Source organism: Desmodus rotundus, chromosome X (genome assembly GCF_022682495.2).
Source record: "Desmodus rotundus isolate HL8 chromosome X, HLdesRot8A.1, whole genome shotgun sequence".
NCBI lineage: Eukaryota > Metazoa > Chordata > Mammalia > Chiroptera > Phyllostomidae > Desmodus > Desmodus rotundus.
The window spans coordinates 41,553,484-41,576,475 of NC_071400.1; the positions used below are offsets into that span (position 1 = coordinate 41,553,484).

Consider the following 22,992-nt stretch of genomic DNA (forward strand, 5'->3'; position numbering starts at 1 on the left):
TTCTTTGGCTTAAACATTTCCTATACTCTTCTTAACATCCCCCTGTCTATTTTGTACGTACCTATTTTGCTTCTTAATCTCTGTACCTTCCTCCCATTCTCCCCTTCCCCCCCAACTAATAACCCTCCAAATGATCTCCATATTTATGATTCTGTTCCTATTCTGCTTGTTAGCTTAGTTTGTTATTTGATTCAATTACTGATAGTTGTGAGTTTATTGACATTTTAATGTTCATCATTTTGATCTTCTTTTTCTTATATAATTCCCTTTAGCATTTCATGTAAAAATGGCTTGGTGATGATGAACTCCTTTAGTTTTATGTTGTCTGGGAAGCACCTTATCTGTCCTTCCATTCTAAATGGTAGCTTTGCTGGATAGAGTAATCTAGGTTGTAGGTCCTTGCTTTTCATTACTTTGAATTCTCCTTGCCAGTCCCTTCTTGCCCGCAAAGTTTCTTTTGAGAAATCCACTAATAGTCTTATGTGAACTCCTTTGTAGGTTAACTCTCTGCTTTTCTCTCACTGCTTTTAAGATTTTCTCTTTATCTTTAACCTTTGGCATTTTAATTAGGATGTGTCTTTATGTGGTCCTCTTTGGGTCTATCTTGTTTGGAACTCTGTGTACTTCCTGGACTTCTATGTATATAGCCTTCACCAAATTAGGGAAGTTTTCTTTCATTATTTTATCAAATAAGTTTTCGATTTCTTGCTCTTCCTCTTCTCCTTATGGCACTCCTATTATCAGATGTTGGTACGTTTAAAGATGTCTCAGAGGTTCCTAAGCCTATCCTCATTTTTCTGAATTATTTTTTTTCTTCCTGCTGTTCTGACTGAATTCCTTTTCCTTCCTTGTGTTCCAAATTGTTGATTTGATTCTCAGCTTCATCCCCTCCACTGTTGGTTCCCTGTAGATTTTTCTTTACTTCGCTTAATGCAACCTTCATTTCTGCCTGGGTCTTTTTTTTTTATGCTGTTGAAGTACCCAGTGAGTTCCTGATAACCAGTGTTTTGAACTGTGCATCTGATAGGTTGGTTATCTATATTTTGTTTAGTTCTTTTTCTGGAGTTTTGTTCTTTTCCTTCATTTGGGCCGCATTTCTTTTCTCCTGAATTTGGCAGCCTCCCTGTGTTTGTTTCTGTGTATTAGGTAGAACAGATTTGACTCCCCATCTTAGTAGTGTGGCCTATTGTAAAAAGCACACCTGTCAAGTTGTATGGAGTGGAGCCTTTGGTATTTGCCAGGGCAGGACCACTTGTGTCAGTGCTCTGTGTTGGGGAGGGCTCAGAGAGGGAACAATGATACTCCCTGGTCTCTGGAGTTTTGCCTGAGAGGAAGCTGTCTCCCAACACTCGCCCTAATGCCAGTCACTTCAATTTCTCCCCATATGCCATGTGCCCTTCCAGATGTTGCCCTGGCCCTGAATCCCAGAGGGAGTGACTCTGCATGAGTCCTAAGTCTGTTGTGTGCCCTTTAAGAGGAGTATCTTGAGAATCCTGTAGTTTCTTCCACTGCCGCAACCCTCACTGGTCTTTACAGCCAGAAGTTATGGAGTCTTATCTTGCCAGCACTGGAGCTCTGGGCTGGGGTCATGATATGGGGTTGGGACCCCTCATTCCCAAGGTATCTCTCCCTTCTGAGGTATCCTTCCTCATTTTTATGCACTACACATGGATGTGGAAAGACCTGTTCCCATCTCTGCCTCTCTACCTCTCTATACCTCTCTGTGCCTCTGCATGTCTCTCCCTCCTCTACCTATCCAGATGAAAGTGGCTCTTTAAATCCTTGGTTGTAAGACCTCCACACAACTAGATTTTCTGACAATTCTTTTGATATTTGTTTTGTAGTCTGGTTTTATTTTTTTGCTGTAGTTGTGTGCAGAGGCAAGGCATGTTTACCTATGTCTCCATCTTGATCAGAAGTCCTACTCTGATTATTTTGCTCTCCACTCGACCAGAAGCCATGGGCATCTCTCCCTCCCAAACACACATTACACTCATCACTTGCTCCCATCCATCCTTGCACTTCTCCCTGAATCTTTGGGAGAAGAAGAAGAGCAGCCTCCACCTGCCCATGCTAGCTCAAAGTATGTGACATCTCTGGCCCTCAGCCCTCAGTTCTCTTTGCCAGAAATACATGGTCAAGGCACTTTAGCATGAAGTTGTATATGGAAAGCTCTATCAGCAAGTACATAGAGTATAATATATTGCCTGCTTGGTAGCCAGCCTTCTGTGCCAGGGCTACAAAAGCTGTAAGAAAAAGCCACTTGCCTTCCTAAACTTGTCCTGAGAGGACATTATCTTGTGGAGAAGAAGCAAAAACTCTGCTCCATAAGCTCAAATGCTAGCAGGTAACCCCTGGCTTTCACTAGGACCATATCTTCTTTGTTCCCCTTTGTGATCTTCTATGTGGACATAGAGAAGTGGTCTGTTAAATTGGGCACTTGAACCCTTATTTAATTTTCTAGGAGAAATTCTCTGGAACTCCGAGTTTCAGAATTCAGTCTTTATAATGGAGCAAAGAGTGCCCACTTGCCCAGTAGCCTTCAAGAATCAGGTACTATGGGACCAAGAGCAGAGAGTGAAGGCAATATCCAAGAGTTTCGGAGTTATCTATAAGCAAGTTGCACAATCAAAGCAAGTTATGATCAAAGGGGCCCAGATCCTCTGAGGTCCCATCAGAATTGCATGAAAAAAAACTGTTTACTAGTTTTGTACAATCCTACATTGTTCCCACAGGCACAAAGTGCAGGCAGCAGACTGCCACCAAGAAAGCTGGCAGTGCCCTCCTAAGGAATCCCTGGGCACTGCTGAGGACCCAGCTGGACTCAAAAAATTTTTGCCAGGGACACCCAGCAGAACCACTGGAAGCAGAATCACAGAAATAGGTAGGGGTGGGTAAATTTAAAAAACACCCTTGGGGGCCTGGAAAGAAACCTTATCAGGGCTCTGGGAAAGGATCAGGAGAGAGCTGGTTAGTGGGTGCTGAGGCAGAGTGTTAGCACAAAGGGGTGACTGCAACACAGTAGACTCTGGGGAGCTGGGATCCTTAAGGCACTGGGGACATTGAGCATGATGCAGTCACCTGGCCAAGCCCCTTTCCCATCCCTGGGAATAAGAACAAGGTGGAGACAGGAAGACATGTTCCATCAAGGACTGTAGAGAGAGAAAAAGAAAAAAGAGAGAGAGGCAGAGAAACAGAGACAAAGGAAAGAGATCAAGACAGATTGAGACTTGTGGAGAATACAAAATGCATAGTAAGGCAATAGGGATGGAGGAAGGGAGAAGAGAATGTGTGTTAGGTGAACATGGTTGAATATTTGGTATCTGTGGGTTTACTGGGAACACATCTTTTCTTCTGAAGAACTTAGCAATTTTCAGAGCTGCTGCTGAGAATCCAGGGGCAGATTTATTAGAGGGCTCAGCCTGAGCAATCCCCCTTGCATGTGAGCCTATCCTGTCTATTTAATCCCTAAAAACCATCTTTCTAATCCCTAAATCAGAACCCCCAAAGTTTGGACTCAGTTCCTCCTGTTATCTGAGTAGCTGAGGGCACACATTTGGGGATATCTTGCTCTTGGTTCTCCTTCTCCTCCAGAGCCATTCTAACAAACAACTATCCAGAAGTTAATTGCTGGCACAATCCTACAACTCAGCTTCCTCAGCAGGCAGAGGGTATGGCTGTAAAGCAGGGCTGGTGAGGTCAGGGGTCCTGGAACCTTCTACCTTCGGTCATATGGCCTTATTCTGGTCTGCTCTGGAAAGCTACTTCCGTACCATTCTGCAATAAGGGCTGCATTTACAGGTATCCTTTCTCCTTGAGGATGGTATGAGAGTAAAGGACCTAGAGTTCTATGACTCTGAACAAGCCTCAAACACTGAAGAACTCAGGACTCCAGTGGACCCACAAGGCCATCTGTAGAAGACTCACCCTTTTTCTAACAGCAGAGTCCAAGCCAAAACTAAGTTCAAGGTTACAGCTCAAGAAAAAAGTGGAAGACACAATCTTGCCTCTCTGCCTCTGCAGGAAGACTCTAGGTTCTGCTCAGTACATCCTCTCCTCTCTAACCCAAAGGCAAAGTTATAGGAAAAAATCTGGAGGCCCATACCTTCTTTCCCTGGAGGCTTCCAACAGGTACTCCTCCAGTTATATGCCAACACCTTCCTTATAGGCCATCCATAGGAGGATGTGGGCCTTAAGTTCAAGAGATCTATGCCTTTTTGAGGCTCCTTAAAGGATAAAGAACAATAACAAAGAGCCTACATAGACACTGGTTAAGATTCACCTTTTTGAACCTATGCACCCCAATGTTCATAGCAGCACAATTTACAATAGCCAAGTGCTGGAAGCAACCTAAGTGCCCATCAGCAAATGAGTGGATCCAAAAACTATGGTACATTTACAAAAAAAAAAAAATTCACCTTTTTTAGAAAACCTTCCCAGGTTAATTGCTCTTGGCACTCAAATACCTTCATAGTCTTTAGAAACAACTACTATTGGTAAGTCAGGTTTCATATATTAGTCCCATATTTTTGCTGCTTGACCATTTTTTTCTTAGTGTTTCTTTGTCAGGGGCAATGGCTATATTTCCTTTCCCCTTCCCTCCACCCTCACTGGCACCAGCTGCTTCAATACAACCCATACCCTCCCTGTGAGCCTAGTCTTAGCTCTCCAATGATATTGCATTCTCAGGGTGGGATATTCACTACCTGATTCCCAGATCATGTTTTTGATTTGTATCAAAGTCAATTATCTTCCATGGAAATCACCCACACTCTTAACTCCAACCTTTTCTTTACTCTACTCAGTGAACCTGCACAGGACTTGACTCCTCTCTGGGTCTCTATTATCCTCTTGATAAAATTATGCAGTACTTGGTCACAATCTGTTTGTGGAGTCAACAGCTTACATTTTGTCCTTATTCAGTTAGATGATATTATTTTAAAAGACAAATTTTTCTTCTCTATTGTGTTTCTGGAGCTGGGTGGGGTGGGTGCATATTTGCCAAGGAGTGGGGAGAAGGGAAAGGTGGATAGGGCCAAGGGCAGCTATGAGTGAAGGTTGGGGTTGGGGCCAGAGTTGGAAGGAAGGACTCTGAAAGATAGAATCTAGGTTTTTGACCTTGAACCCCTCACCAGAGCTACCACTTCCATGGCTTCTGACACTTGTGCTGCCACATCCTATACCAAATATATCTAAGTATCAGTTGGAGGCTTCTAGGACCACTTTTTTTTTTTTTTTTTTTTTTTTTTGCATTTCCAGCCCAAAACACATTTCTAGATGTCTTTGCAGCAAAGTGAAATTCCATATAGGTGATTCTTAGAAAAAAAGAAAACTAAAAAAAAAGCAAAAAAGGTAGTGAAAGGCAGAAAAGATGGGGCCCTTAGAGAAAGGAGTATCCCTGAGGAGGTGGGGACAAGGGGAGGAGAAGGGGAGGAGGAAAGGAGGAGGAAAGCAGCCCTATCCCTTTAAGGGGATTGGCTGTCAATCAGTAAGCCCTTTTCATTGCTGGAGAAAAGGACAAAGACATTCAAGAGAGAAAAAGTAAAGGACCGAAGAAGGAGACTAGAGAGACCAGGATCCTTCCAGCTGAACAAAGCTGTAAAGCAGACTAGCCAGCCGGCTACAGTTGAAGTGAGAGTCCCAAAGACATGGGTGAGTTTCAAAAACTTTAGCATGGAATATTTAAACAGGCACAGGAATGCACAAGAGAATTTCCAATTTTGGGGTTCAGGGTTTTCAATGGTTTAAGTGAGTTGTGCTGTGGCACTTGTTTGTTTTTTAATTCTTTAGTACTCAATTAGATTAACTCCTTCTCTGCTGTAGTGAGATTGATGCTTTATCAGCAAAGAATTCCAGCACAGCACCTGAAAAGTCCCATAGGTCCTTGGAGAGAATGCCCGGCAGGTTAGTATGGTTACATGTACTCGTAACCCTCACTTTCTTCTACTTTCTTTTCCCCCTTGGTTCTCAGACCCTGGTAATGGCCATGTCAGCTGACATCCCTGGTTCTGCTGGAGGCAACTGATTGTTGGGTACCTCTCAGATGTACTAAATAACTGCTTGCTTGATACAAAATTTGGACCTTGTTTGGCAACAGTAGGAAATTGGTGAATAAGGCAAAATGGATTCAGGCTTGGCAATGGCCAAGAAGGCCAATCTGAAGTTCAGAAAATGAAAATAAAGTCTTCAATGGCTTTATCATGGTTATGAGTAGTTGTGTGTGTGTTTGCATGTATGTATGGGTGGCCATATCCAACAAATATTCACAGGTTTAGCCTTCATGAGGGCATAGTCCAAACTCTAAATCCCTGCTATAACAAGGAGGCTGCTAGGGCCTTAGGGATCTTGTTGACTTGGTTGAGTGCTGAGGGCTTTCCCAGGTTCCATGAACAAAGAGAGAAGCTATGATGTTTAGTTTTTGGTAATGTTTACTCAGAGCAAGGTGTACAGAGCACAAGGGTATTTGTCCACACGAGATACTACAGAAACATGTAGACGTTGATCACACATGGGAAAACAAGAGTAGCAGCTTGAATACATCCTAAATAAAATGAAAATGTATAGCCCTGTATATTCATCATCAAATGTAGTGCCCAGAAGACTCCAGTAACATTCAGAAAGATAGGTTTTCAACTCTAATAACCTGGTGTCAGCCTTTAGGTTGTTTTATCCTGAAACATCAAGAGAGCTCTTTTCAGCATGTTTTCCGGTAGGATAATTAAGAGGGCAGAGCACTGAATTAAAAGTCAATACAATCAAGTTTATATCCCAGATCTGCCACATATGAACTTTGTGATCTTTGGTACGTCATTGTGAATGATCACTTTTTCATCTGGAAAATGAGGATCACAATAACTGTTTTGTCTGCTTTCAAGGTTGTGAAAATCAAGTAATAATGATGTAAAAGTCCTTTGAAAATGGCTAACCATTGTAAATCATGATAATACCAATTATTATATAATAATTTGTGTGTAGGTTAACTCTTATTTTTTCCAAAGTGGTTGAGTTTTCTTTGTGTGCACTTTGTGCACTTGGGTAAGAATCATTTTACCAATTCAGTGTGGCCAGGTGAGAGGTGAATGTGGGAGAAACTCAACTACTTCCCAATTCCTGGCATCAGAAAACCTATCTGATGTCAGAGCAGCTGTTTAGGTAGGTTGTGATTTAAAAATGGAGAGGGAATAAAGAATGGTGCTAAATATTCTTCAGGGGATGAAAGTGTGTGGCTCTTTAACAATTGTAGTAGACAATTACATCATGGAATATGTGGTTGGAAGAAACTTTAGAAGCTATCTGAGCCAAACCTTAATGCAATAGTCCCTTTTACAGTACCTAATTAAATGTTCCTACAGCCTCTTCTTAATCACGTTCAGGTAAAGAGAGCTCACTACCTCAACCGTATAGAATGCTGTAGCATTGGAAGCAAAGAGGAACAATGAATTCAGTAGTGTCTGCACAAAAGATTTATGGGGGAAATGATGGTTCTTTAAACCTTGCCCCAAATTGGAAGGAAGATGTTCCAAATGAGTCTTTGGGATAACACTAGAACCAGAAAAGAGCCAAAGAACAGTAGCTGATTAGTCTCTGTTCAGTAAGTAACACAATGCCATTACTGAACAGCAAAACATTGACTCCTGTAAGCCTAATGTCTGAGAACAGTGGTTGTTATCCTGGTAACCAGACTTTGATGTTTCCCTTCAAAGGTGGCTCTTTGCTGATCAGTGTAGTTTTGGCTAGCTCAGAGTAAGTTGGTGTAGACCAAGCAAAGTGTGGAGGCAGGGCAGGGGTCCAGTTTTACAAAATACCTGAAGACTAACTGAATCCCACCCTATGCCAAGAATGCCACAAGAATGCCAGGAGCTAAAAAGAAACCAGATCCAAACAAGAACATTTACTTATTCTTCTTAGAGATGCTTATTGAAATGATCATGGATGGTATTCTGTACCCCACTCCTCACCTCAGTCCTGCAGAACCAGGAGAGTTCTTGGAGAGCCAAGCAGATGTAAAAATCTGCTCTGTTTTCAGGGGATTTTGTTCTGGCTCTGCGCTAGGAAAGCCAGTTTACTCAACAGCCTGACAACTAGAGGTACTCTCTCAAAATTATCTCAGTAGTAATAAGGCTCAATAACCTCTTGGGACTTGGTTGGGCAGGGGAAATACAGTCTTCAAACCCATCAAGGCAGAACCCCAGACTGGTATGTTTTTTCTCCTGTTGCTTTTCTGTGTATTACCCTGGAGCCCTGAAAACCATCATCGGGGGATAGTTCTTAGTCTTGAAAGAAAGCAACAGTAGAAATGCCTTCCTTGCCCACAGAAATTCAGGTCCAGGGTAAGATCTAGTCAGAATAGTGAGATGATCAAGAAGGGTCACATCAACCATGGAAGGCAAACAAAACTGCTTTTCCTTCCTTTCCCACCGCCAGGGGCTAAACTTATATCATAAGCTCAGTGATTACTAATGGATTAATTCCTCCCTGGCTATTTTCAAAAGATCCTAAGGGCGATCTGTTTGCTCTGTGCTGGCCTCTGAGCTCTCTGCCAGGCAGGACTCTGAAAGAGTCAGTGATATCCCAAGGAAGACAACAAAGTTCTCCAGATCAGCTTTACACTGCAACCAAGAAGAAAGGAGACATTGGTAGGAGACTGACTTAAGGAATAAGGTATGAAAAATGTTGTCTCTTAGCTTAGTGTCAGCTGCTTGTTTTTTACCTTCTTATATGTGGGCAAGGTGAAGGCAGTTTGTTATGGATAGAGTTTAACAATAAAACTTCTACCCCAGCCTCCCAATGTTTGGGCAGAAATTGGTTCTGTGTGTGTGTGTGTGTGTGTGTGCTGTGGAGGAGCAGAGAGTATAGGAAACAAGGTGGTCCAGATGCAGTTGCCATGGTAATAATAATAGCCAATTGAAGAGGAGGCTAGGATTTCTTTTGCTTTAACTCTGTCCACATGACTTGTCTATCAAGCTGGCTTGGATTCCCATGCCCCAGTGGCTGCACGGCTCCTTTCCAGCTTTTGAATGTGGTATAAGAGCTGATTTCATGTAGGAGAGACAAGACTATAGTCAGGACTTTGTCTGACCAGGATAAGGCCAGAAGCAAAAGTCTTTGTCACTGGTACCTCCTGATGATTGTTGTTTTACTCCTAAAACCCACCCAGTGATCCCCATCCATTCCCAGTACCAGTCACTGCTGCTCTAGCATCTTGGCCCTGTCAACTGCTTATAGGCTCCGATCAAGAAGGCCTCTGTTCATGGGGTGAGGTTAAGGGGTGGGATCTGGGAGGAGGGTAAGACTGTAGTGCAGATTAGAGACCTAGGGAGATAGGGCCAGATTTTTACTCAATGAGCCTGCCTGTTGTTTAGCTATATTGTATAGGGCTCTATTTTTCCCTTTGTTAGCTGGGTTCAAGGGACAGGGTGGGAATTGTGCAATGCACAATTGGTTTCTTTCTACCATCCCTTTTGATGGAGCCCTTCCTTTCCTCCCTTTGATGAGTTTCCAGATTCACAATGAATTTCCACCATGGAGCTTATTCTTGACGCATGCCCAGGGCACAGGAAAGGAGGGAGGGATTGTGAGCTCTTGGTTCCTGCTTAAAGTGCCAGCATCAGGATCAACACGTTCTCTTGGATAGATATGGACATGTCACAACAGTCCTGTCAATCTTTGTCAGACTCCTGTGAAGAGCATTGGTGAAAAGAGCTTGAAGTTCTATCACAGATCCGTTAGAGTAGTTTGAGGAGTTTGCTGATAAATCTAGTCAACACTGAATATTTCCCTTCCTTACATTTTCCCCACAGGATTTGGTTACATACATTTTAACACAAGATGATAGGTAGCTTTTGTCTTTGATTCACAGACATAAGTTTATTCTCCCCAAGACTGAAAGGTCTTTGAAGAAAGGGACTGAGCCTTATAATTCCCTTGTGTTTATCATAGGATCTAGGTTAGTACTAATGTGTTAAATAGCTGTACTGAATCCACATAAACAGAAATTAAAAGGAAACACTAGGGGAGGGTCATTATTTTCCTCTATGATCTCTCATCAAAGTTAGTTGCTTTAATCCAACTGAGTTGCATTGGGTAATATGATTACTATACAGTTCTTTTTTATGACAACTCTACTATGTTGCAGTTTGTACTTAGCCTGGAAAATGTGAGACTGTTTCTTGAGAGAGGCAAGAAACTTCAGAATCCCTCACAGCCTTCCAGAATTACACCAATACCCTTTCAACCGTGAAGGATTCTGAAATGGAGAGCCTGTGGCTTTAGGCTCTTATTCCCTCACCCCCATGGACATTCCTTGGGCTATGAAAAATGAAAGTGAACCCAATGGACTCTTCTCAGAATGTTTAGATTGTCAGCTACTTTGAAAAAGACACAATTTCTTGCATGTTTCCCTGTTGGAACCCAAAATTTGATATTTTACTTAGATAGACTGACAGATTTTTCACTTCTGCTGGACTTAAATGACCCCAGAAAAAACATTTCATTTTGATTGTGAAGAGATGGACATTTGATGCTTATGCTGATATTGAACTGTTTATAGCTCAACAATGATAGATTTATCTAGGGTCATTTATTTTTGACTCCACATTAGAGATTCATTAAAGCCTATGTCCTTTTGTCTCTTTCTTTGAGTGGCCATAGAACAGAAAAGGACTTGCTATGTTATTTGAGCTCTAAGAAAATAGAGGAAAAATGGATGTAAAATGAGAGTATCAGGTTTAGCTCTTCATCACCCAGTAAGAACAATACATATGACACTCCTTGGTTATGTAGATAATGATGAAAGGATCAGATACATTAAAGAGGATTACAACTCTGGAGGGGGCATCAGCTAAAACTTAGAGTACAATTCTCTAGTTAGCAAGACTTCAAGTTCCTCCATCTCTGATCACACCTGCACCACCATTTAGCCCTTACCAGGGTGAAAAAGCTGGGGTGAGTGAGTGGGCACAGGATAGTCATTTGCTAGGGTGGATGGCTCTCCTTACTCTAAACAAACAGTTCTGCCATTGTTCCTTCATTCTGACCCCCTCTTCATGCCCAGGCTGCGGGCCCCTGCAGAATACCAATGAGGCTCCTGAGATCTCTGGGAAAAACAAGGCTTCTTTGTCTGAGGGAGCATGGAGGGCTCTGTCTAAGCCTTGACCCTGTGTTAGGGAGAGAGGGAACAGTGGGGTCACTGACATTTCCCTCCCCCCACCTCCAGGCTTCAGAGACCTTCTTTACTAGAAAAGTCTAAGAGTTTGGGGGTGGGAAAAGGTTGTATAGGCAGAGAAAGAAAATGGCAGCACTGCTTATTTTCAAGCTCCTTTTTAAAAAAGATTTTATTTATTGTTAGAGAGGGGAAGGGAGGGAGAAAGAAAGGGAGGGAAGTACCAATGTGTGGTTGCCTCTCACACACCCCCTACTGGGGACCTAACCTGCAACCCACGCATCTGCCCTGACTGGGAATCAAACCAGTGACCCTTTGGTTTGCAGACCAGTGCTGAATCCACTGAGCCACACCAGCCAGGGCTCAAGCTCCTTTTCTTGACTTGTGGGATGCACTAGAATTTTAAACTGTTATGAAAGAGGAAGATCAATTTCTAAATTTTTTTCTGAGAATAATAATTTCAAATGCTGTGTTTCTTTCTCTGGTATACACATACATGTGTGTGCACATTTGCATGAATAAACACACACATACATATACACACACACCATGAACCAGTTCTGATGAGACACTCTTACCAAGCACTATTGCAAAGTTCATGCTAAGTAAACTCTGCCTTTACTTACAGCAGCACAGCTACAAATTGCTTCCAAACGAGGCCAAGTTTTTTGACAGCAGTGCTTCATTTCTTGGAAAAGAAAACAAATTCAATTCTGTTGCAAATGTTAACTACTTACTCTGCTTGGCTTGGGCTTCCAAGCCTAATATATGGTGTGATATAGAAGAATCTTTGAAGAAGAGGCTCTTTGAGGACCAAGGGCTGTCATTTTAGGGGATGGTAGGTATAAGACTCACTCATTCTGTATCTCTGAGAACAGAGACAAATGCCTCTACCTCAAGTTTCCCATTGTAGAGATAAGTTGGTCCTTTAGAATCTGTTCAGACTGATGCAATTCAGCCACACAAATCATCAGATGATCAAGCACTAAGGGCTAAAAAGAAACTGTACCAGTATTAGGAAGGTTGGGCAAAGGACTCCTGTAGTCCCTGATACTCTGGTATGAATAAGTGAGCTTTGTGTAAAAATTCAAACCTAAAAATTAATACAATTTATTTTCTTTTTATAAGAATTCCTAAGATGCTTTTCCAAAATAGCAGTTTTTCAGCACAATTGCTGATTATTTGTGCATGTGTATGTATATATATGTGTATAAGCAACTCATATGTACCTATAATAATATACAAAAATATGAAATACTTCATATATCATATCTATGTTATTTATGAATAGATATGTAAAATCAGTGTGTGTATTTATATATGTATATATATAAAGAATTCTTTTCTGACAAGATTAACATTTTTATTTCTTCTACTTGTGGGGACCAGACCAAGAAGCCGGAGGGAGCCATCCTTTCCCCATATAGACAGTCATCTACTTAAAATTTGTTGAGTTTTACTTCATGTGGCACCTTAGACCATGGACCTAGTAGTTGGGGCACAGCTGCTCTTGGAGCCTGAGACTTCTTGTGTGCTTTTCCTGTCTCAGCAGGTCTGGGGATCTCATGGACTGTTAGCGCTTTAAGACACCTGTGTTCCAAGGCCCTGGTCTGTTTTTGTCATGCCAGTAAGACATTTCATGCTCTGCTGACTTTGAAAGTCTCTTTGTAGCCATTTTGACAGAAATACTATGTAAGACTGAGAGGATGGGACATTGGCTAAGGAGCAATATAAGGGGACAAATCAGCCATGGAAAAATGTTCAGTAATCACTAAGAATTTTTGTTATTGGGAATAATAATAGTAACTCTCCCATTACCATCTTCTGTCCTCTGCCAGTTCCCTCCATCTCCTTGGACTGCTGTCCATATATCTAGACTAAGAATCAACTATTCCATGCAGCATATTTACACAATATTCAGGAATATGCAGGAGCATGCAATTTCCAAAGTTTCTCCCACCTGGAATGCATAGTTTTAGGGTCAATCTCACATTCCAGAAGCCTAAAGCTCTACACTCTCTTGTTTCTTGGACTCTGAGGTGAGACTCCGTCCATGCATGTGAGCATAGGGCCTGACTGGTTTGATAGAGAGGTATGAGTGGCATGGCCTTCCTATTGTACATCCCTGACTGTTTCCCCTCCTTCTTCCCCAGGTTTATTAGAGTGCTGTGCAAGATGTCTCGTAGGGGCCCCCTTTGCCTCCCTGGTGGCCACTGGACTGTGTTTCTTTGGGGTGGCACTGTTCTGTGGCTGTGGACATGAAGCCCTCACTGGTACAGAAAAACTAATTGAGACCTATTTCTCCAAAAACTACCAGGACTATGAGTATCTTATCAATGTGTGAGTACTTGTCATCCCACACAAACCCCTCTCTTTTTCCTTCTCTCCATCTTGGAAGTACAGAGCTCATGAGTACCTTAGTGACAAGCAGGGGATTGGTGTGGCATCGGGAAGGATTCCTGAGTTTTCCTTCTGTGTGCAGATTTCACTTATGCCACATCTGAACCCATAAATAAGGGGAAAGAGCCAGGTTCAGAAAAGAGGAGCCTGTCTGCTTACAACTCTCCCAGCCCTTGTTCTCTTCCATGCATTCAAACTTTTGCTCAGTAGGGTTAACATTGACTGAGTTGGAGCTTCCAAAGTGGTAGGTACAGATAACTCAGGGGAGGCATAATGACTGGACAGAGTAGGGTCACTGCACTTGGTTTGACACACCACTTGAGTATGCTCAGGCCCAGTACTAGCTTTTTCTATTCCTAGAGCAATTTAGGTTCCTGTTCCTTCTTTTGTCTTCTTGTCTATCTCCTGTCTCCTCTCTCCTCTGAGGGAGCATCTCTGAAGGGTTAGGCAAAGGAGAGTAGAGTTCTGGTTGTTCAGGTCATAGGGTAGGCAAGGTGTGGGTGGAGAAACTTGTGCATCTAGCCACACACTCCTTGTCTTCCTTTACTTCAATCCAGATAAGGTGAAAGCATGGAGACAGAGCCTAGTGATCCCTCTAAAGACTCCTGAGCCTTGTTTAGGTGCCCATTTAAGTGTCCACCTCACTTATGCAGGAAGGGAACTGGTTCCTCAATTAATAAGATTCTCTGGTCTTACTTGTCTATCTGTTAATGCAGGATCCATGCCTTCCAGTATGTCATCTATGGAACTGCCTCTTTCTTCTTCCTTTATGGGGCCCTCCTGCTGGCTGAGGGTTTCTACACTACCGGTGCAGTCAGGCAGATCTTTGGCGACTACAAGACCACCATCTGCGGCAAGGGCCTGAGCGCAACGGTAACAGGGGGCCAGAAGGGGAGGGGTTCCAGAGGCCAACATCAAGTTCATTCTTTGGAGCGGGTGTGTCATTGTTTGGGAAAATGGCTAGGACATCCCGACAAGGTGATCATACTCAGGATTTTGTGGCAATAACAAGGGGTGGGGGACAATTGGGTGTGAGTCTGTGGCCTCACCCTCGCACAAGGCTGGGTCCTCTCCAGGTGCCTGGCCTTTTAGTGAGGAAGTGATGGCTACAGCTGAACAAGGTCAGGAAGAACGTGGTGCCTATCTGGCTTAGCCTCACCTTTGTGAAGTTCCCTAGAAAATTTCATCTCAAAATAAAAAGCATGAGTTTTATGGGATGCTTGGTACAATCAGACCATTTCTAAGTCATCTGTTGGTATCCCTTTACTTCCCTCCTCGGAGGAACCATACCAAGAATAGATCTGACTGCCTAAATCTAAAATGTCACCCATGCAGCTGAGCCATAGGTAGCTAATCTGAGAGGGATGGTGGATCATGGAAATGAAATAATTGACTCCAAGGTGGGATTCACAATATTTGGGATCATACACTGTTGGAGGTCCCAGGGGGAACTAGGATAAATCTGCATATTTAATACTTCATCTTTTGCCTGAAGGCCATCCGTGTTTCTACTGAAGCACAGAATGGTTTTCAGTCTCTAGAGTTAAAGGTCCTTTGGGGGCTGAACATCTGTGGGTTGTAGTGATGTCTTTTGTGACCAGCAGCTGACTTAGAAAGGTTTTGTTTGAATCTGAAATTTAAATCTCCTATTGGCTTTCTTCAATGACTAAGGATCAAAAGTCTTATGACAAGAAACATTTTCTAAGCTCAGCCTAAGGCAAGAAATGGCACGACTTTCTTTCAAGATCTATTTTGATTTCTTCACACCTTATCTGCCCAACAAATCTCCTGAAGCCTCTCTAACCCAGGGATCCTTCTCACTCCAACCCCCCACCTGTTCCTGCCATCCTCCATCACACTCAGGGCCAGTTCTCTAGTAGATATTGCCAATGACATTTGTCAGAGGTTCCTTGCTTACTAATTTCATTTGGTTGGAGATCCCTGGAATCTGGTTCCATTTCTGTCACATGCCACTCCAGGATCTCCCACTTTGTGTTTTAACATCTATAGGCTAATGCTCATTTCTAACCAACCCATGTCAATTGTTTTAGTTTGTGGGCATCACCTATGCCCTGACTGTTGTGTGGCTCCTGGTGTTTGCCTGTTCTGCTGTGCCTGTGTACATTTACTTCAACACCTGGACCACCTGCCAGTCTATTGCCTCCCCCAGCAAGACCTCTGCCAGTATAGGCAGCCTCTGTGCTGATGCCAGAATGTATGGTGAGTTAGTGCATTGGTGCCTTGGCTTCTCAACCCCTTTATGGAACCACTATAAATTTGGTTCTTAGGGTAAGGAGGGTGGTAATTATGGGGAAAAGTAAGGGGGATGCCTGGATCTTAGTGTGTTATCCCCTCTCAACTGAAACTGGAGATGTTTATTCCCTTGGAAGGAAACTTCTTGAAAGTGGGAGGAGATTTCTTAGCTGTATAAACAACTCTATCCTATTTGACTGCTGTTCTCAACCCAGAATACTACATTTCAATAACAAACACAAGATTTTACAATTGTTCAATATTACCTTCTATTTTTTGGTAAATCTTTAGAAAAGAGAATCCTGATTGTTAGTAGGATCCAACTTTCCAGCCAGGATGATTAAAAATGAAAGAAGGGCTCTGAAGAGAATTCTTCATATAGCCCTACAACTCCATGGAGCTTACCTTAGTTGACTTGTGTGTCTTACTTAGGTGTTCTCCCATGGAATGCTTTCCCTGGCAAGGTGTGTGGCTCTAACCTTCTGTCCATCTGCAAAACAGCTGAGGTGAGTAGGCCACTTAGGTTGCTTTACAGTGGAATGGCTAGTATCATACAAATTCCTACCTGTGGCCTTTAATTTTAAGGATAACAGTTTCTGTTTGCTGGATTTTGAGTTAGGACATTGTCTTCTACAGAATATTGGCTTAGACCTGGCTGGTATGGCTCAGTTGGTTAGAGTGTCATCCTGTAACTGAAAGGTTGCAGGTTCATTTACCAGTCAGGGTACATCCCTAGGTTGATGGTTTGATCCCTGGTCTAGGTGTGGACACATGCAACCCCTGATCTGGATGTGAACAATCCCCAGTCCAGATGCATATGATCTCTGGTACAGATGCCAGTCCCTGGTCTGGCTGTGTACGGGAGGCAACCAGTCGATGCTTCTTTCTCTCACCAATGTTTCTCTCTCTCTCCCTTCCTTTTTCCCTTCTCTCTCTAAAAACAATGAAAAAAATGCCCTCACGTGAGGATAAAAACATATTGGCTTAGTGTGCCTGAGCCAATGATCATAGATGGTAAAATATCTATGTTCCCTAGAGGTGCATAGAAAGCCTTCCATTCCAAGACCCCCTCCCTGAAAAGAGAAATTTGTAACTTTAGGTGAAGATAGAGCCTAATGGTAAAATCCCCAAAATGAAAATTTTCATTCTTTTAGTTAAAAAAACCCCATCAAGAAAATTGTGCTTAGAGATGTTCATATGTTTTACAAAACACTTTTAGTTTGGAACTTCTCAATCTCTAGTGAGAAGTAAAAAACAGTACATTTGAAAAAGGAAAATACTATATTGAGAACAGATATTATACACAAATGAAGCAGAGGAATAAAAGTAATCCTGAGGAAGAAGACAACAAATAATTTATTAGAAAACAAAATGTTGATTTAAAATTTTGGGATCCTGGTCACAATTGTAAGGAACAACTTGATTAAAATATTTTATGAATATTTCATGTGTATTCTGTGTTCTGGGTGTTATGGGGCTAGGTATTTTGGTATGCACTGAAGAATGGAACATCTACTGTCAGAGAAGTGACAACTTAGAGATGCAGAAATAACACAGAGAAAGATATCAACACATATTCAGAAAGCTGGATTTGCCCTGGCTGGTGTGGCTCAATAGATTGAATGCCAGCCTGTGAATCAAATGGTTGAGGGTTCGATTCCCAGTCTGCGGCACATGCCTGGGTTTCAGGCCAGGTTCCCAGTAGGGGGCACGTGAAAGGCAACCACATATTGATATTACTCTCCCTCTCTCTCTCCCTCCCTTCTCTACTGTAAAAAAATAAATAAAATCTTTTTCTAAAAAATAGCTGAATTCATGATATATAGCAGAGCATATTTTTTTTTCTGTTGCAAGAGACAGTTCTTCCTTTTGCATTTTCTTGCAGTTCCAAATGACCTTCCACCTGTTTATTGCTGCATTTGTGGGGGCTGCAGCCACACTTGTTTCGCTGGTGAGTTGTCTTTGAATGATACTGGCAAATAAATGGACCTGAATAACTGGGGTCCACCTATATTGAAAGTCAAAGATTAGACTCCTTCTAACCTTAAAATGATAGAGAGAAGCTACTGGGAAGAGACAGCAAAATGTAGAGACTGTGCACTTCTTCTTTGTGTTGGCAAGGCATGAAAACCAGAAATTAGACAGGAACAAAGCAGATGAGGAAAGAGGAGGTAAGAGATTCATAGTCAAGAATAATAATATTTAGCATTTACAGAGCACATGATATCATCAAATGACTTACAGTCATACATTACAGTTAATTCCCAACACATCTTAGATCAGTTTCAAGAACACTGAAACATTTCTAAACCTAGTGTTCTAAAGCCTGAAATTTTATATACTGTAAATATGACTCCATCTTGGATATTCTCCAAGGGATTTAGTTACTATCCTGTAAAAACAGGAAGGGCACCCTAACAGTATGAGAATTGTTATTACTATAATGTAATTCTATATTCCAAGTCCCGTTGGTGGTATTATAGGACAGTGTCAAGGTAGTGCATTCATTGTTCACATTAAAAACCTAGGGGAATGAAGGGTAAAGCAATTTATCTGAAGTCATTGAATAAGTGGTGAATGTTCAAGGATAACCTCACAGAACTCCTGGTCCTTACTGCTGAGGGTATTATATAGTCTAGTTGTTTCTCATTTTGTAAAATAAACTGATGCTTTAAGCACTGGAGGGCTGTGTTACCTGCAGCAAACAACCTATCATTCCAGGTCACTCAGACATGTGGGTATGATGATGTCAGAGCCCATGTATAATTCACTTCCCTCAGGAAATATCTGTTAGCATAGGTGTGGAATAAATCCTTGACAAATTCATTCTCTGGGCCTGGGCCATTGGAAGGAAATATTTCAGAGAAGACTCGTAGTCAAGTAGATAGGACAAAAGCCTGGGATGTGATACTTTTTTAAAAAACAGGTTTTCTTCCTTTATTTAGCTATAATTTATTTCATTCCTTCCTCATTCCCAAGAATATTGGAGGAGAGAGATAGTTTCCTTTCCTACTCACACTCATATTCTCTCTTCTGTTCCCTACAGCTCACCTTCATGATTGCTGCCACTTACAACTTTGCCGTCCTTAAACTTATGGGCCGAGGCACCAAGTTCTGATTGCCTGTAGAAACTTCCCTTTCCTTAGTTAGCAAGGCTCTAACTGCACAGCCTACATACTATGTCTCCCATGTTAACTCTTTGCCTTTGCCACTGACTGGCCCTCTTCTTACTTGATGAGTGTAACAAGAAAGGAGAGTCTTGTGGTGGTTGATGTCTCTCTGTGGACTCTCCCCTCATATGTACTTGTTTTAGTCATTTTGCTTCACAGCTTGTTCCTGCTAGAAATGGAAATGCTTAAGATGGTGACTCCCCAACTGCAAGCCACAAAGAAATGGAGGATCTACCGCAACTTTCAAGCATCTCCTGAGGACCAGGGAGTGTTTTCTTCTCAAAGGGCACTTCCACTGATGGAAACAAAGTGAAAAGAAAGATGCTCAGGTCGAAAGAAGGAATGTACCTGATCCTATTACCATCTATAGGGGCCAAATATATTCTCCTTGGTATGCAAAACAGAGAATTCAGTCCTGTTTCCCTATTACTACTGAAGATAGAAAGAATAAAGGAATGCCAGTAAAACAATAAGAGCATTTCCCCAAATCTATCTATTGCAGCTGGGAGAAGGGGGTCAAAGCAAGGATCTTTCACCCATAGAAAGAGAGCACTGACCCCAATGGTAAAGGACTATTTAAGCCCTAACTCAGCCAACCTTACTTATAGCATAAGGGAGCTTAGTGTCTGTGTAGACAGAGGAGAAACCTGGTCTTACACCTCATTAGAGAAGAGAAACAGGGTGTTATCAGCATTTTCTCACTCCCTCCTCCTTAAGAGCAGCTACCATGACAACCCTGTAGTTTCCAAGGAGCTGAGAATAGAGAGAAACTAGCTCAGATTAAAAAAAAAAAAGACTCACTTAAGAAGCAGCAGTTGCTAGTGGCTAATGGTGTAAACTGAGCCAGCCCTCTGATAGACACAGGGTAGATCACTCTATGATAGCATGTCTTTTTTTTTTTCCTGTTAATTAGTTGTGTATTCTGGCCTCTGTCATATCTTCACAATGGTGCTCTTCTCATGGGGTATTATCCATTCAGTCACTGTAGGTGATTTGAAGATCTTGATTTGTTTTAGACTGATGCACATTTCACATTTTCCAGTTTGTTTTTCACTTGGATGGGTTTGTACCAGAAAGGTCTGGAGAATGATTCTTTGAATATGATTCTCTAACAAATGAAAATTGGATAGTAAACATCACAAATGTTACATAAAATTGGCTAGTTCCATGCATCTATTGCAATCTTCTATAAATTATTCTGCCTTTTGCAGAAACAGATTTGGTGAATTTGAATAACCTATTATTTTAATTACTAGTTGATTGTTCTTTCTAGCTAGTAGGAAATGATTTGATATAGCAATGTTACCTTGGTGTGTTAAAGAGTTGGATTTATCATACAGGTAATTCTCTCCTGGTGTAGAACACATAACTGAATGCACCACTTGTCAGCTATTTAGTTGGCAAGATTCCACAGAAAAGGAAAGGTGGAAAGATTTTGAAATCTGAATAGCTCTCTGGTTTTAGTCTTCTCTTTCTTGTTTATTAACTTTGGTTTAGAGATAAAAGGCTGATTTGTCTTTATTGAAAGAAAGATTTTATGGGTATAACTGTAGGTGGCTCTTTTGTTGTAAAAACTTGTATGTTTCCCTCCCAAAGTGGTTTCAGCAGTGTTTAAGGAGATATAATATCTTTATAAAAAGACACTTGATATTTGTTTTCACACCAGTATACGAGATAAGCTTCCAGGCTGCATAGAGGAAGGAGATGCAAAAGGTTCTGTAAGAAACCAATCAAGATCAAAAAAAAAAAAAAAAGTGAAGTAACCCATACCTTGTGTTTTGTTTTGATTTAACAACATAAATAACCAGCCTTTCCTGAAACTCCCCCAGGCATACATACACATATACACACACAAAGAGAGTTAATCAACTGCAAGAGTTCCCCTCATTTCTGATATAGAATTTCAATTTTAACACACATAATGGATAAGCTTTTAGAAACTTATCTTACAAAATGTATTTTATAAAATTAAAGAAAATAAAATTAAGAATGTTCTCAATAAAACATTGTGTCCTCTGGGTGAATTGTTCTCTTTAACCCCATAATAGAACTCAAATAATTATATCTTTATTGTGCTTTGTTTAAGAAGGACATTAATTTTTCAGGTCATCCAAGTCATTCTCACAACAATTCTCTAAAATATATTAGATAAATAACTTCTAGTTTTATAGCTGGTGACACTAAGAAATAAAGGCAACACTGATAACCCAAAGAAACCCAGAAAGAACACTTTTGAGCTTGGACTAGAATTCAGATCTTGAAAACAATTCATTGCCTGGGTTAAGGTTTCTTTTATCTTAAGTTAGGTTTCAGAGTGGTCTGCTAATTCAGAATCAAACAGGGTTACTTCTTTAATACAATAATGGTGCCCTGCTCTGGTGTCTTTAGAATTAAGTTATTCTTAGCTTTTCTTTGAAATATTTGAATTTCCCAATAATGAGCCCTTAATGCTTCATACATGAGTAATGCTGAGCTTTATCTGGAAAGTACTGGAGGAAAGATTGAATGTCAAGGCAGAGCACATATGGTAAGAGCAATATAAATTTAAACAGTTTGTGGCAGGACAGTATTAAAATAATGAGGGACACATACTATTCTATTGGTCAACCCACTAGCCCTTGGGACACAGCATTAAATGCCTGTGACAATCCCAGGCTAGAATCTGGTGCTCTTGGTCAGAACTCTTATGACCAGCCTAAAGAAACCCAACTTAACCCTGGCTGGTGTGGTTCAGTGGATTGAGTGCCAGCCTGTGAATCAAAGGATCGCCAGTTTGATTCCCAGTTAGGGCACATGCCTGGGTTGCAGGCGGGTCCCCAATGGGGGGCACATGAGAAGCACATTGATGTTTCTCTCCCTGTTTCTCCCTCCCTTCCCCTCTTTCTAAAAATAAACAAATAAAATCTTTAAAAAAGAAATCTGACTTAAAATTAGGTGTAGATTCATTGTCTTATAGTCACAGCTGGCAAGCAACATGGTTGGAGAGAAAGGAGACTTTACTGGGGCAACAAGTCAGCTGTCAATAAGGAGCTTAAGGAGCTCCATTCAAAAATAGTTTCATGAGGTAAATAATGTGGGAAAGAAGAGTAAGGGCTGTAAATGAACATGTATAAAGGACCCATGGACAAAGCCAAAGAGGGGTAGGATCGAGGGTGGGAGGTGGGTATGGGTGGTGTGGGGAAAAGTGGTGGTAGAAAAATGGAGACAACTATATTTGAACATCAATAAAAATAAACAAACAAATTAATTAATTAAAATAGCCATTTAAAAAATAGTTTCATGGGTGGAGGTGGAAGAACATATGAGAGGGATAAATGGTAATTGAGAAAATACAGTAAAAGTAAATATAAAAAAATTGTTTCAATTTAATTTCCTGATTGCTGCTTCATCACAATTAATGATATGCAAGCAAGTCTGGTTGGATGACTTTAAGACAAAAAGAATAAAGATATGACAAGACCTTATTTTTAGACACTGGCAAAAAAAGGGCACAGCACCATATTTTGGAGAATCGATTCATGATGCTATAAAGTGAATGTATTTTCCCCTCAGAGGAGCAGAAAGCTAGTTCCCAAGAAAGCTGTGTTAGTCTGCCCTTATTTAGCTCTGCCCTCTGGGACCGAACTATAGATGGAGTTTCCAGGCCCTTAGAAGCTGAGAGAATCTCCAGTGTATCAATTGAGCCCATTGTTTTTAGCTCTCCCACACATCATAAACCTCCTTTCTCTGAACTGAAAGAGCTGTCTTTGTGTTTAGATCAGCCAAAGTTCAAGATGCATGAGTATAAACAAGAAACATTTTCTTACAGTGTCAGTTATGTTGCTTTTCCTATCTTCAGGGTCAGTAATGCATACAGTTATGCAGGGTGTTGAAGCTGCAAATGTGGCCAGAGCTACATTTGTTTATTCATTAATAGAGTCTACAAACATTTATGGAACACATATTAAGCTTTATGCTAAAACCTGGGAGTTTCAAGTTTGGGGGCCATGTGGGTAGAAAGGTGATAAA

At 41.3% G+C, this 22,992-nt stretch overlaps 1 protein-coding gene across 2 annotated transcripts; it reads left to right on the top strand.

The window, feature by feature from the left end:
* Positions 1-5,495: 5,495 nt before the first annotated feature.
* On the top strand, positions 5,496-20,984 carry PLP1 (proteolipid protein 1). Of its 2 annotated transcripts, none has more exons than XM_024551589.3 (7): positions 5,496-5,652; positions 13,315-13,501; positions 14,278-14,539; positions 15,613-15,781; positions 16,247-16,320; positions 17,700-17,765; positions 18,861-20,984. In XM_024551589.3, the coding sequence occupies exons 1-7, from the start codon at positions 5,649-5,651 to the stop codon at positions 18,930-18,932; spliced, it is 834 nt and encodes a 277-aa protein (XP_024407357.1). In that variant the 5' UTR covers positions 5,496-5,648; the 3' UTR covers positions 18,933-20,984. The 2 variants fall into 2 exon arrangements, with proteins under 2 accessions (XP_024407357.1, XP_024407358.1); XM_024551590.3 differs by having other exon boundaries at positions 14,278-14,434.
* The last annotated feature ends 2,008 nt before the right edge of the window (positions 20,985-22,992 follow it).

Excerpts from the sequence above, each read along its gene's own strand:
- PLP1 (XM_024551589.3), top strand. Across the intron at positions 13,502-14,277 it reads TATGAGTATCTTATCAATGT|GATCCATGCCTTCCAGTATG; the intron begins GTGAGTACTTGT and ends CTGTTAATGCAG. Across the intron at positions 16,321-17,699 it reads CCATCTGCAAAACAGCTGAG|TTCCAAATGACCTTCCACCT; the intron begins GTGAGTAGGCCA and ends ATTTTCTTGCAG.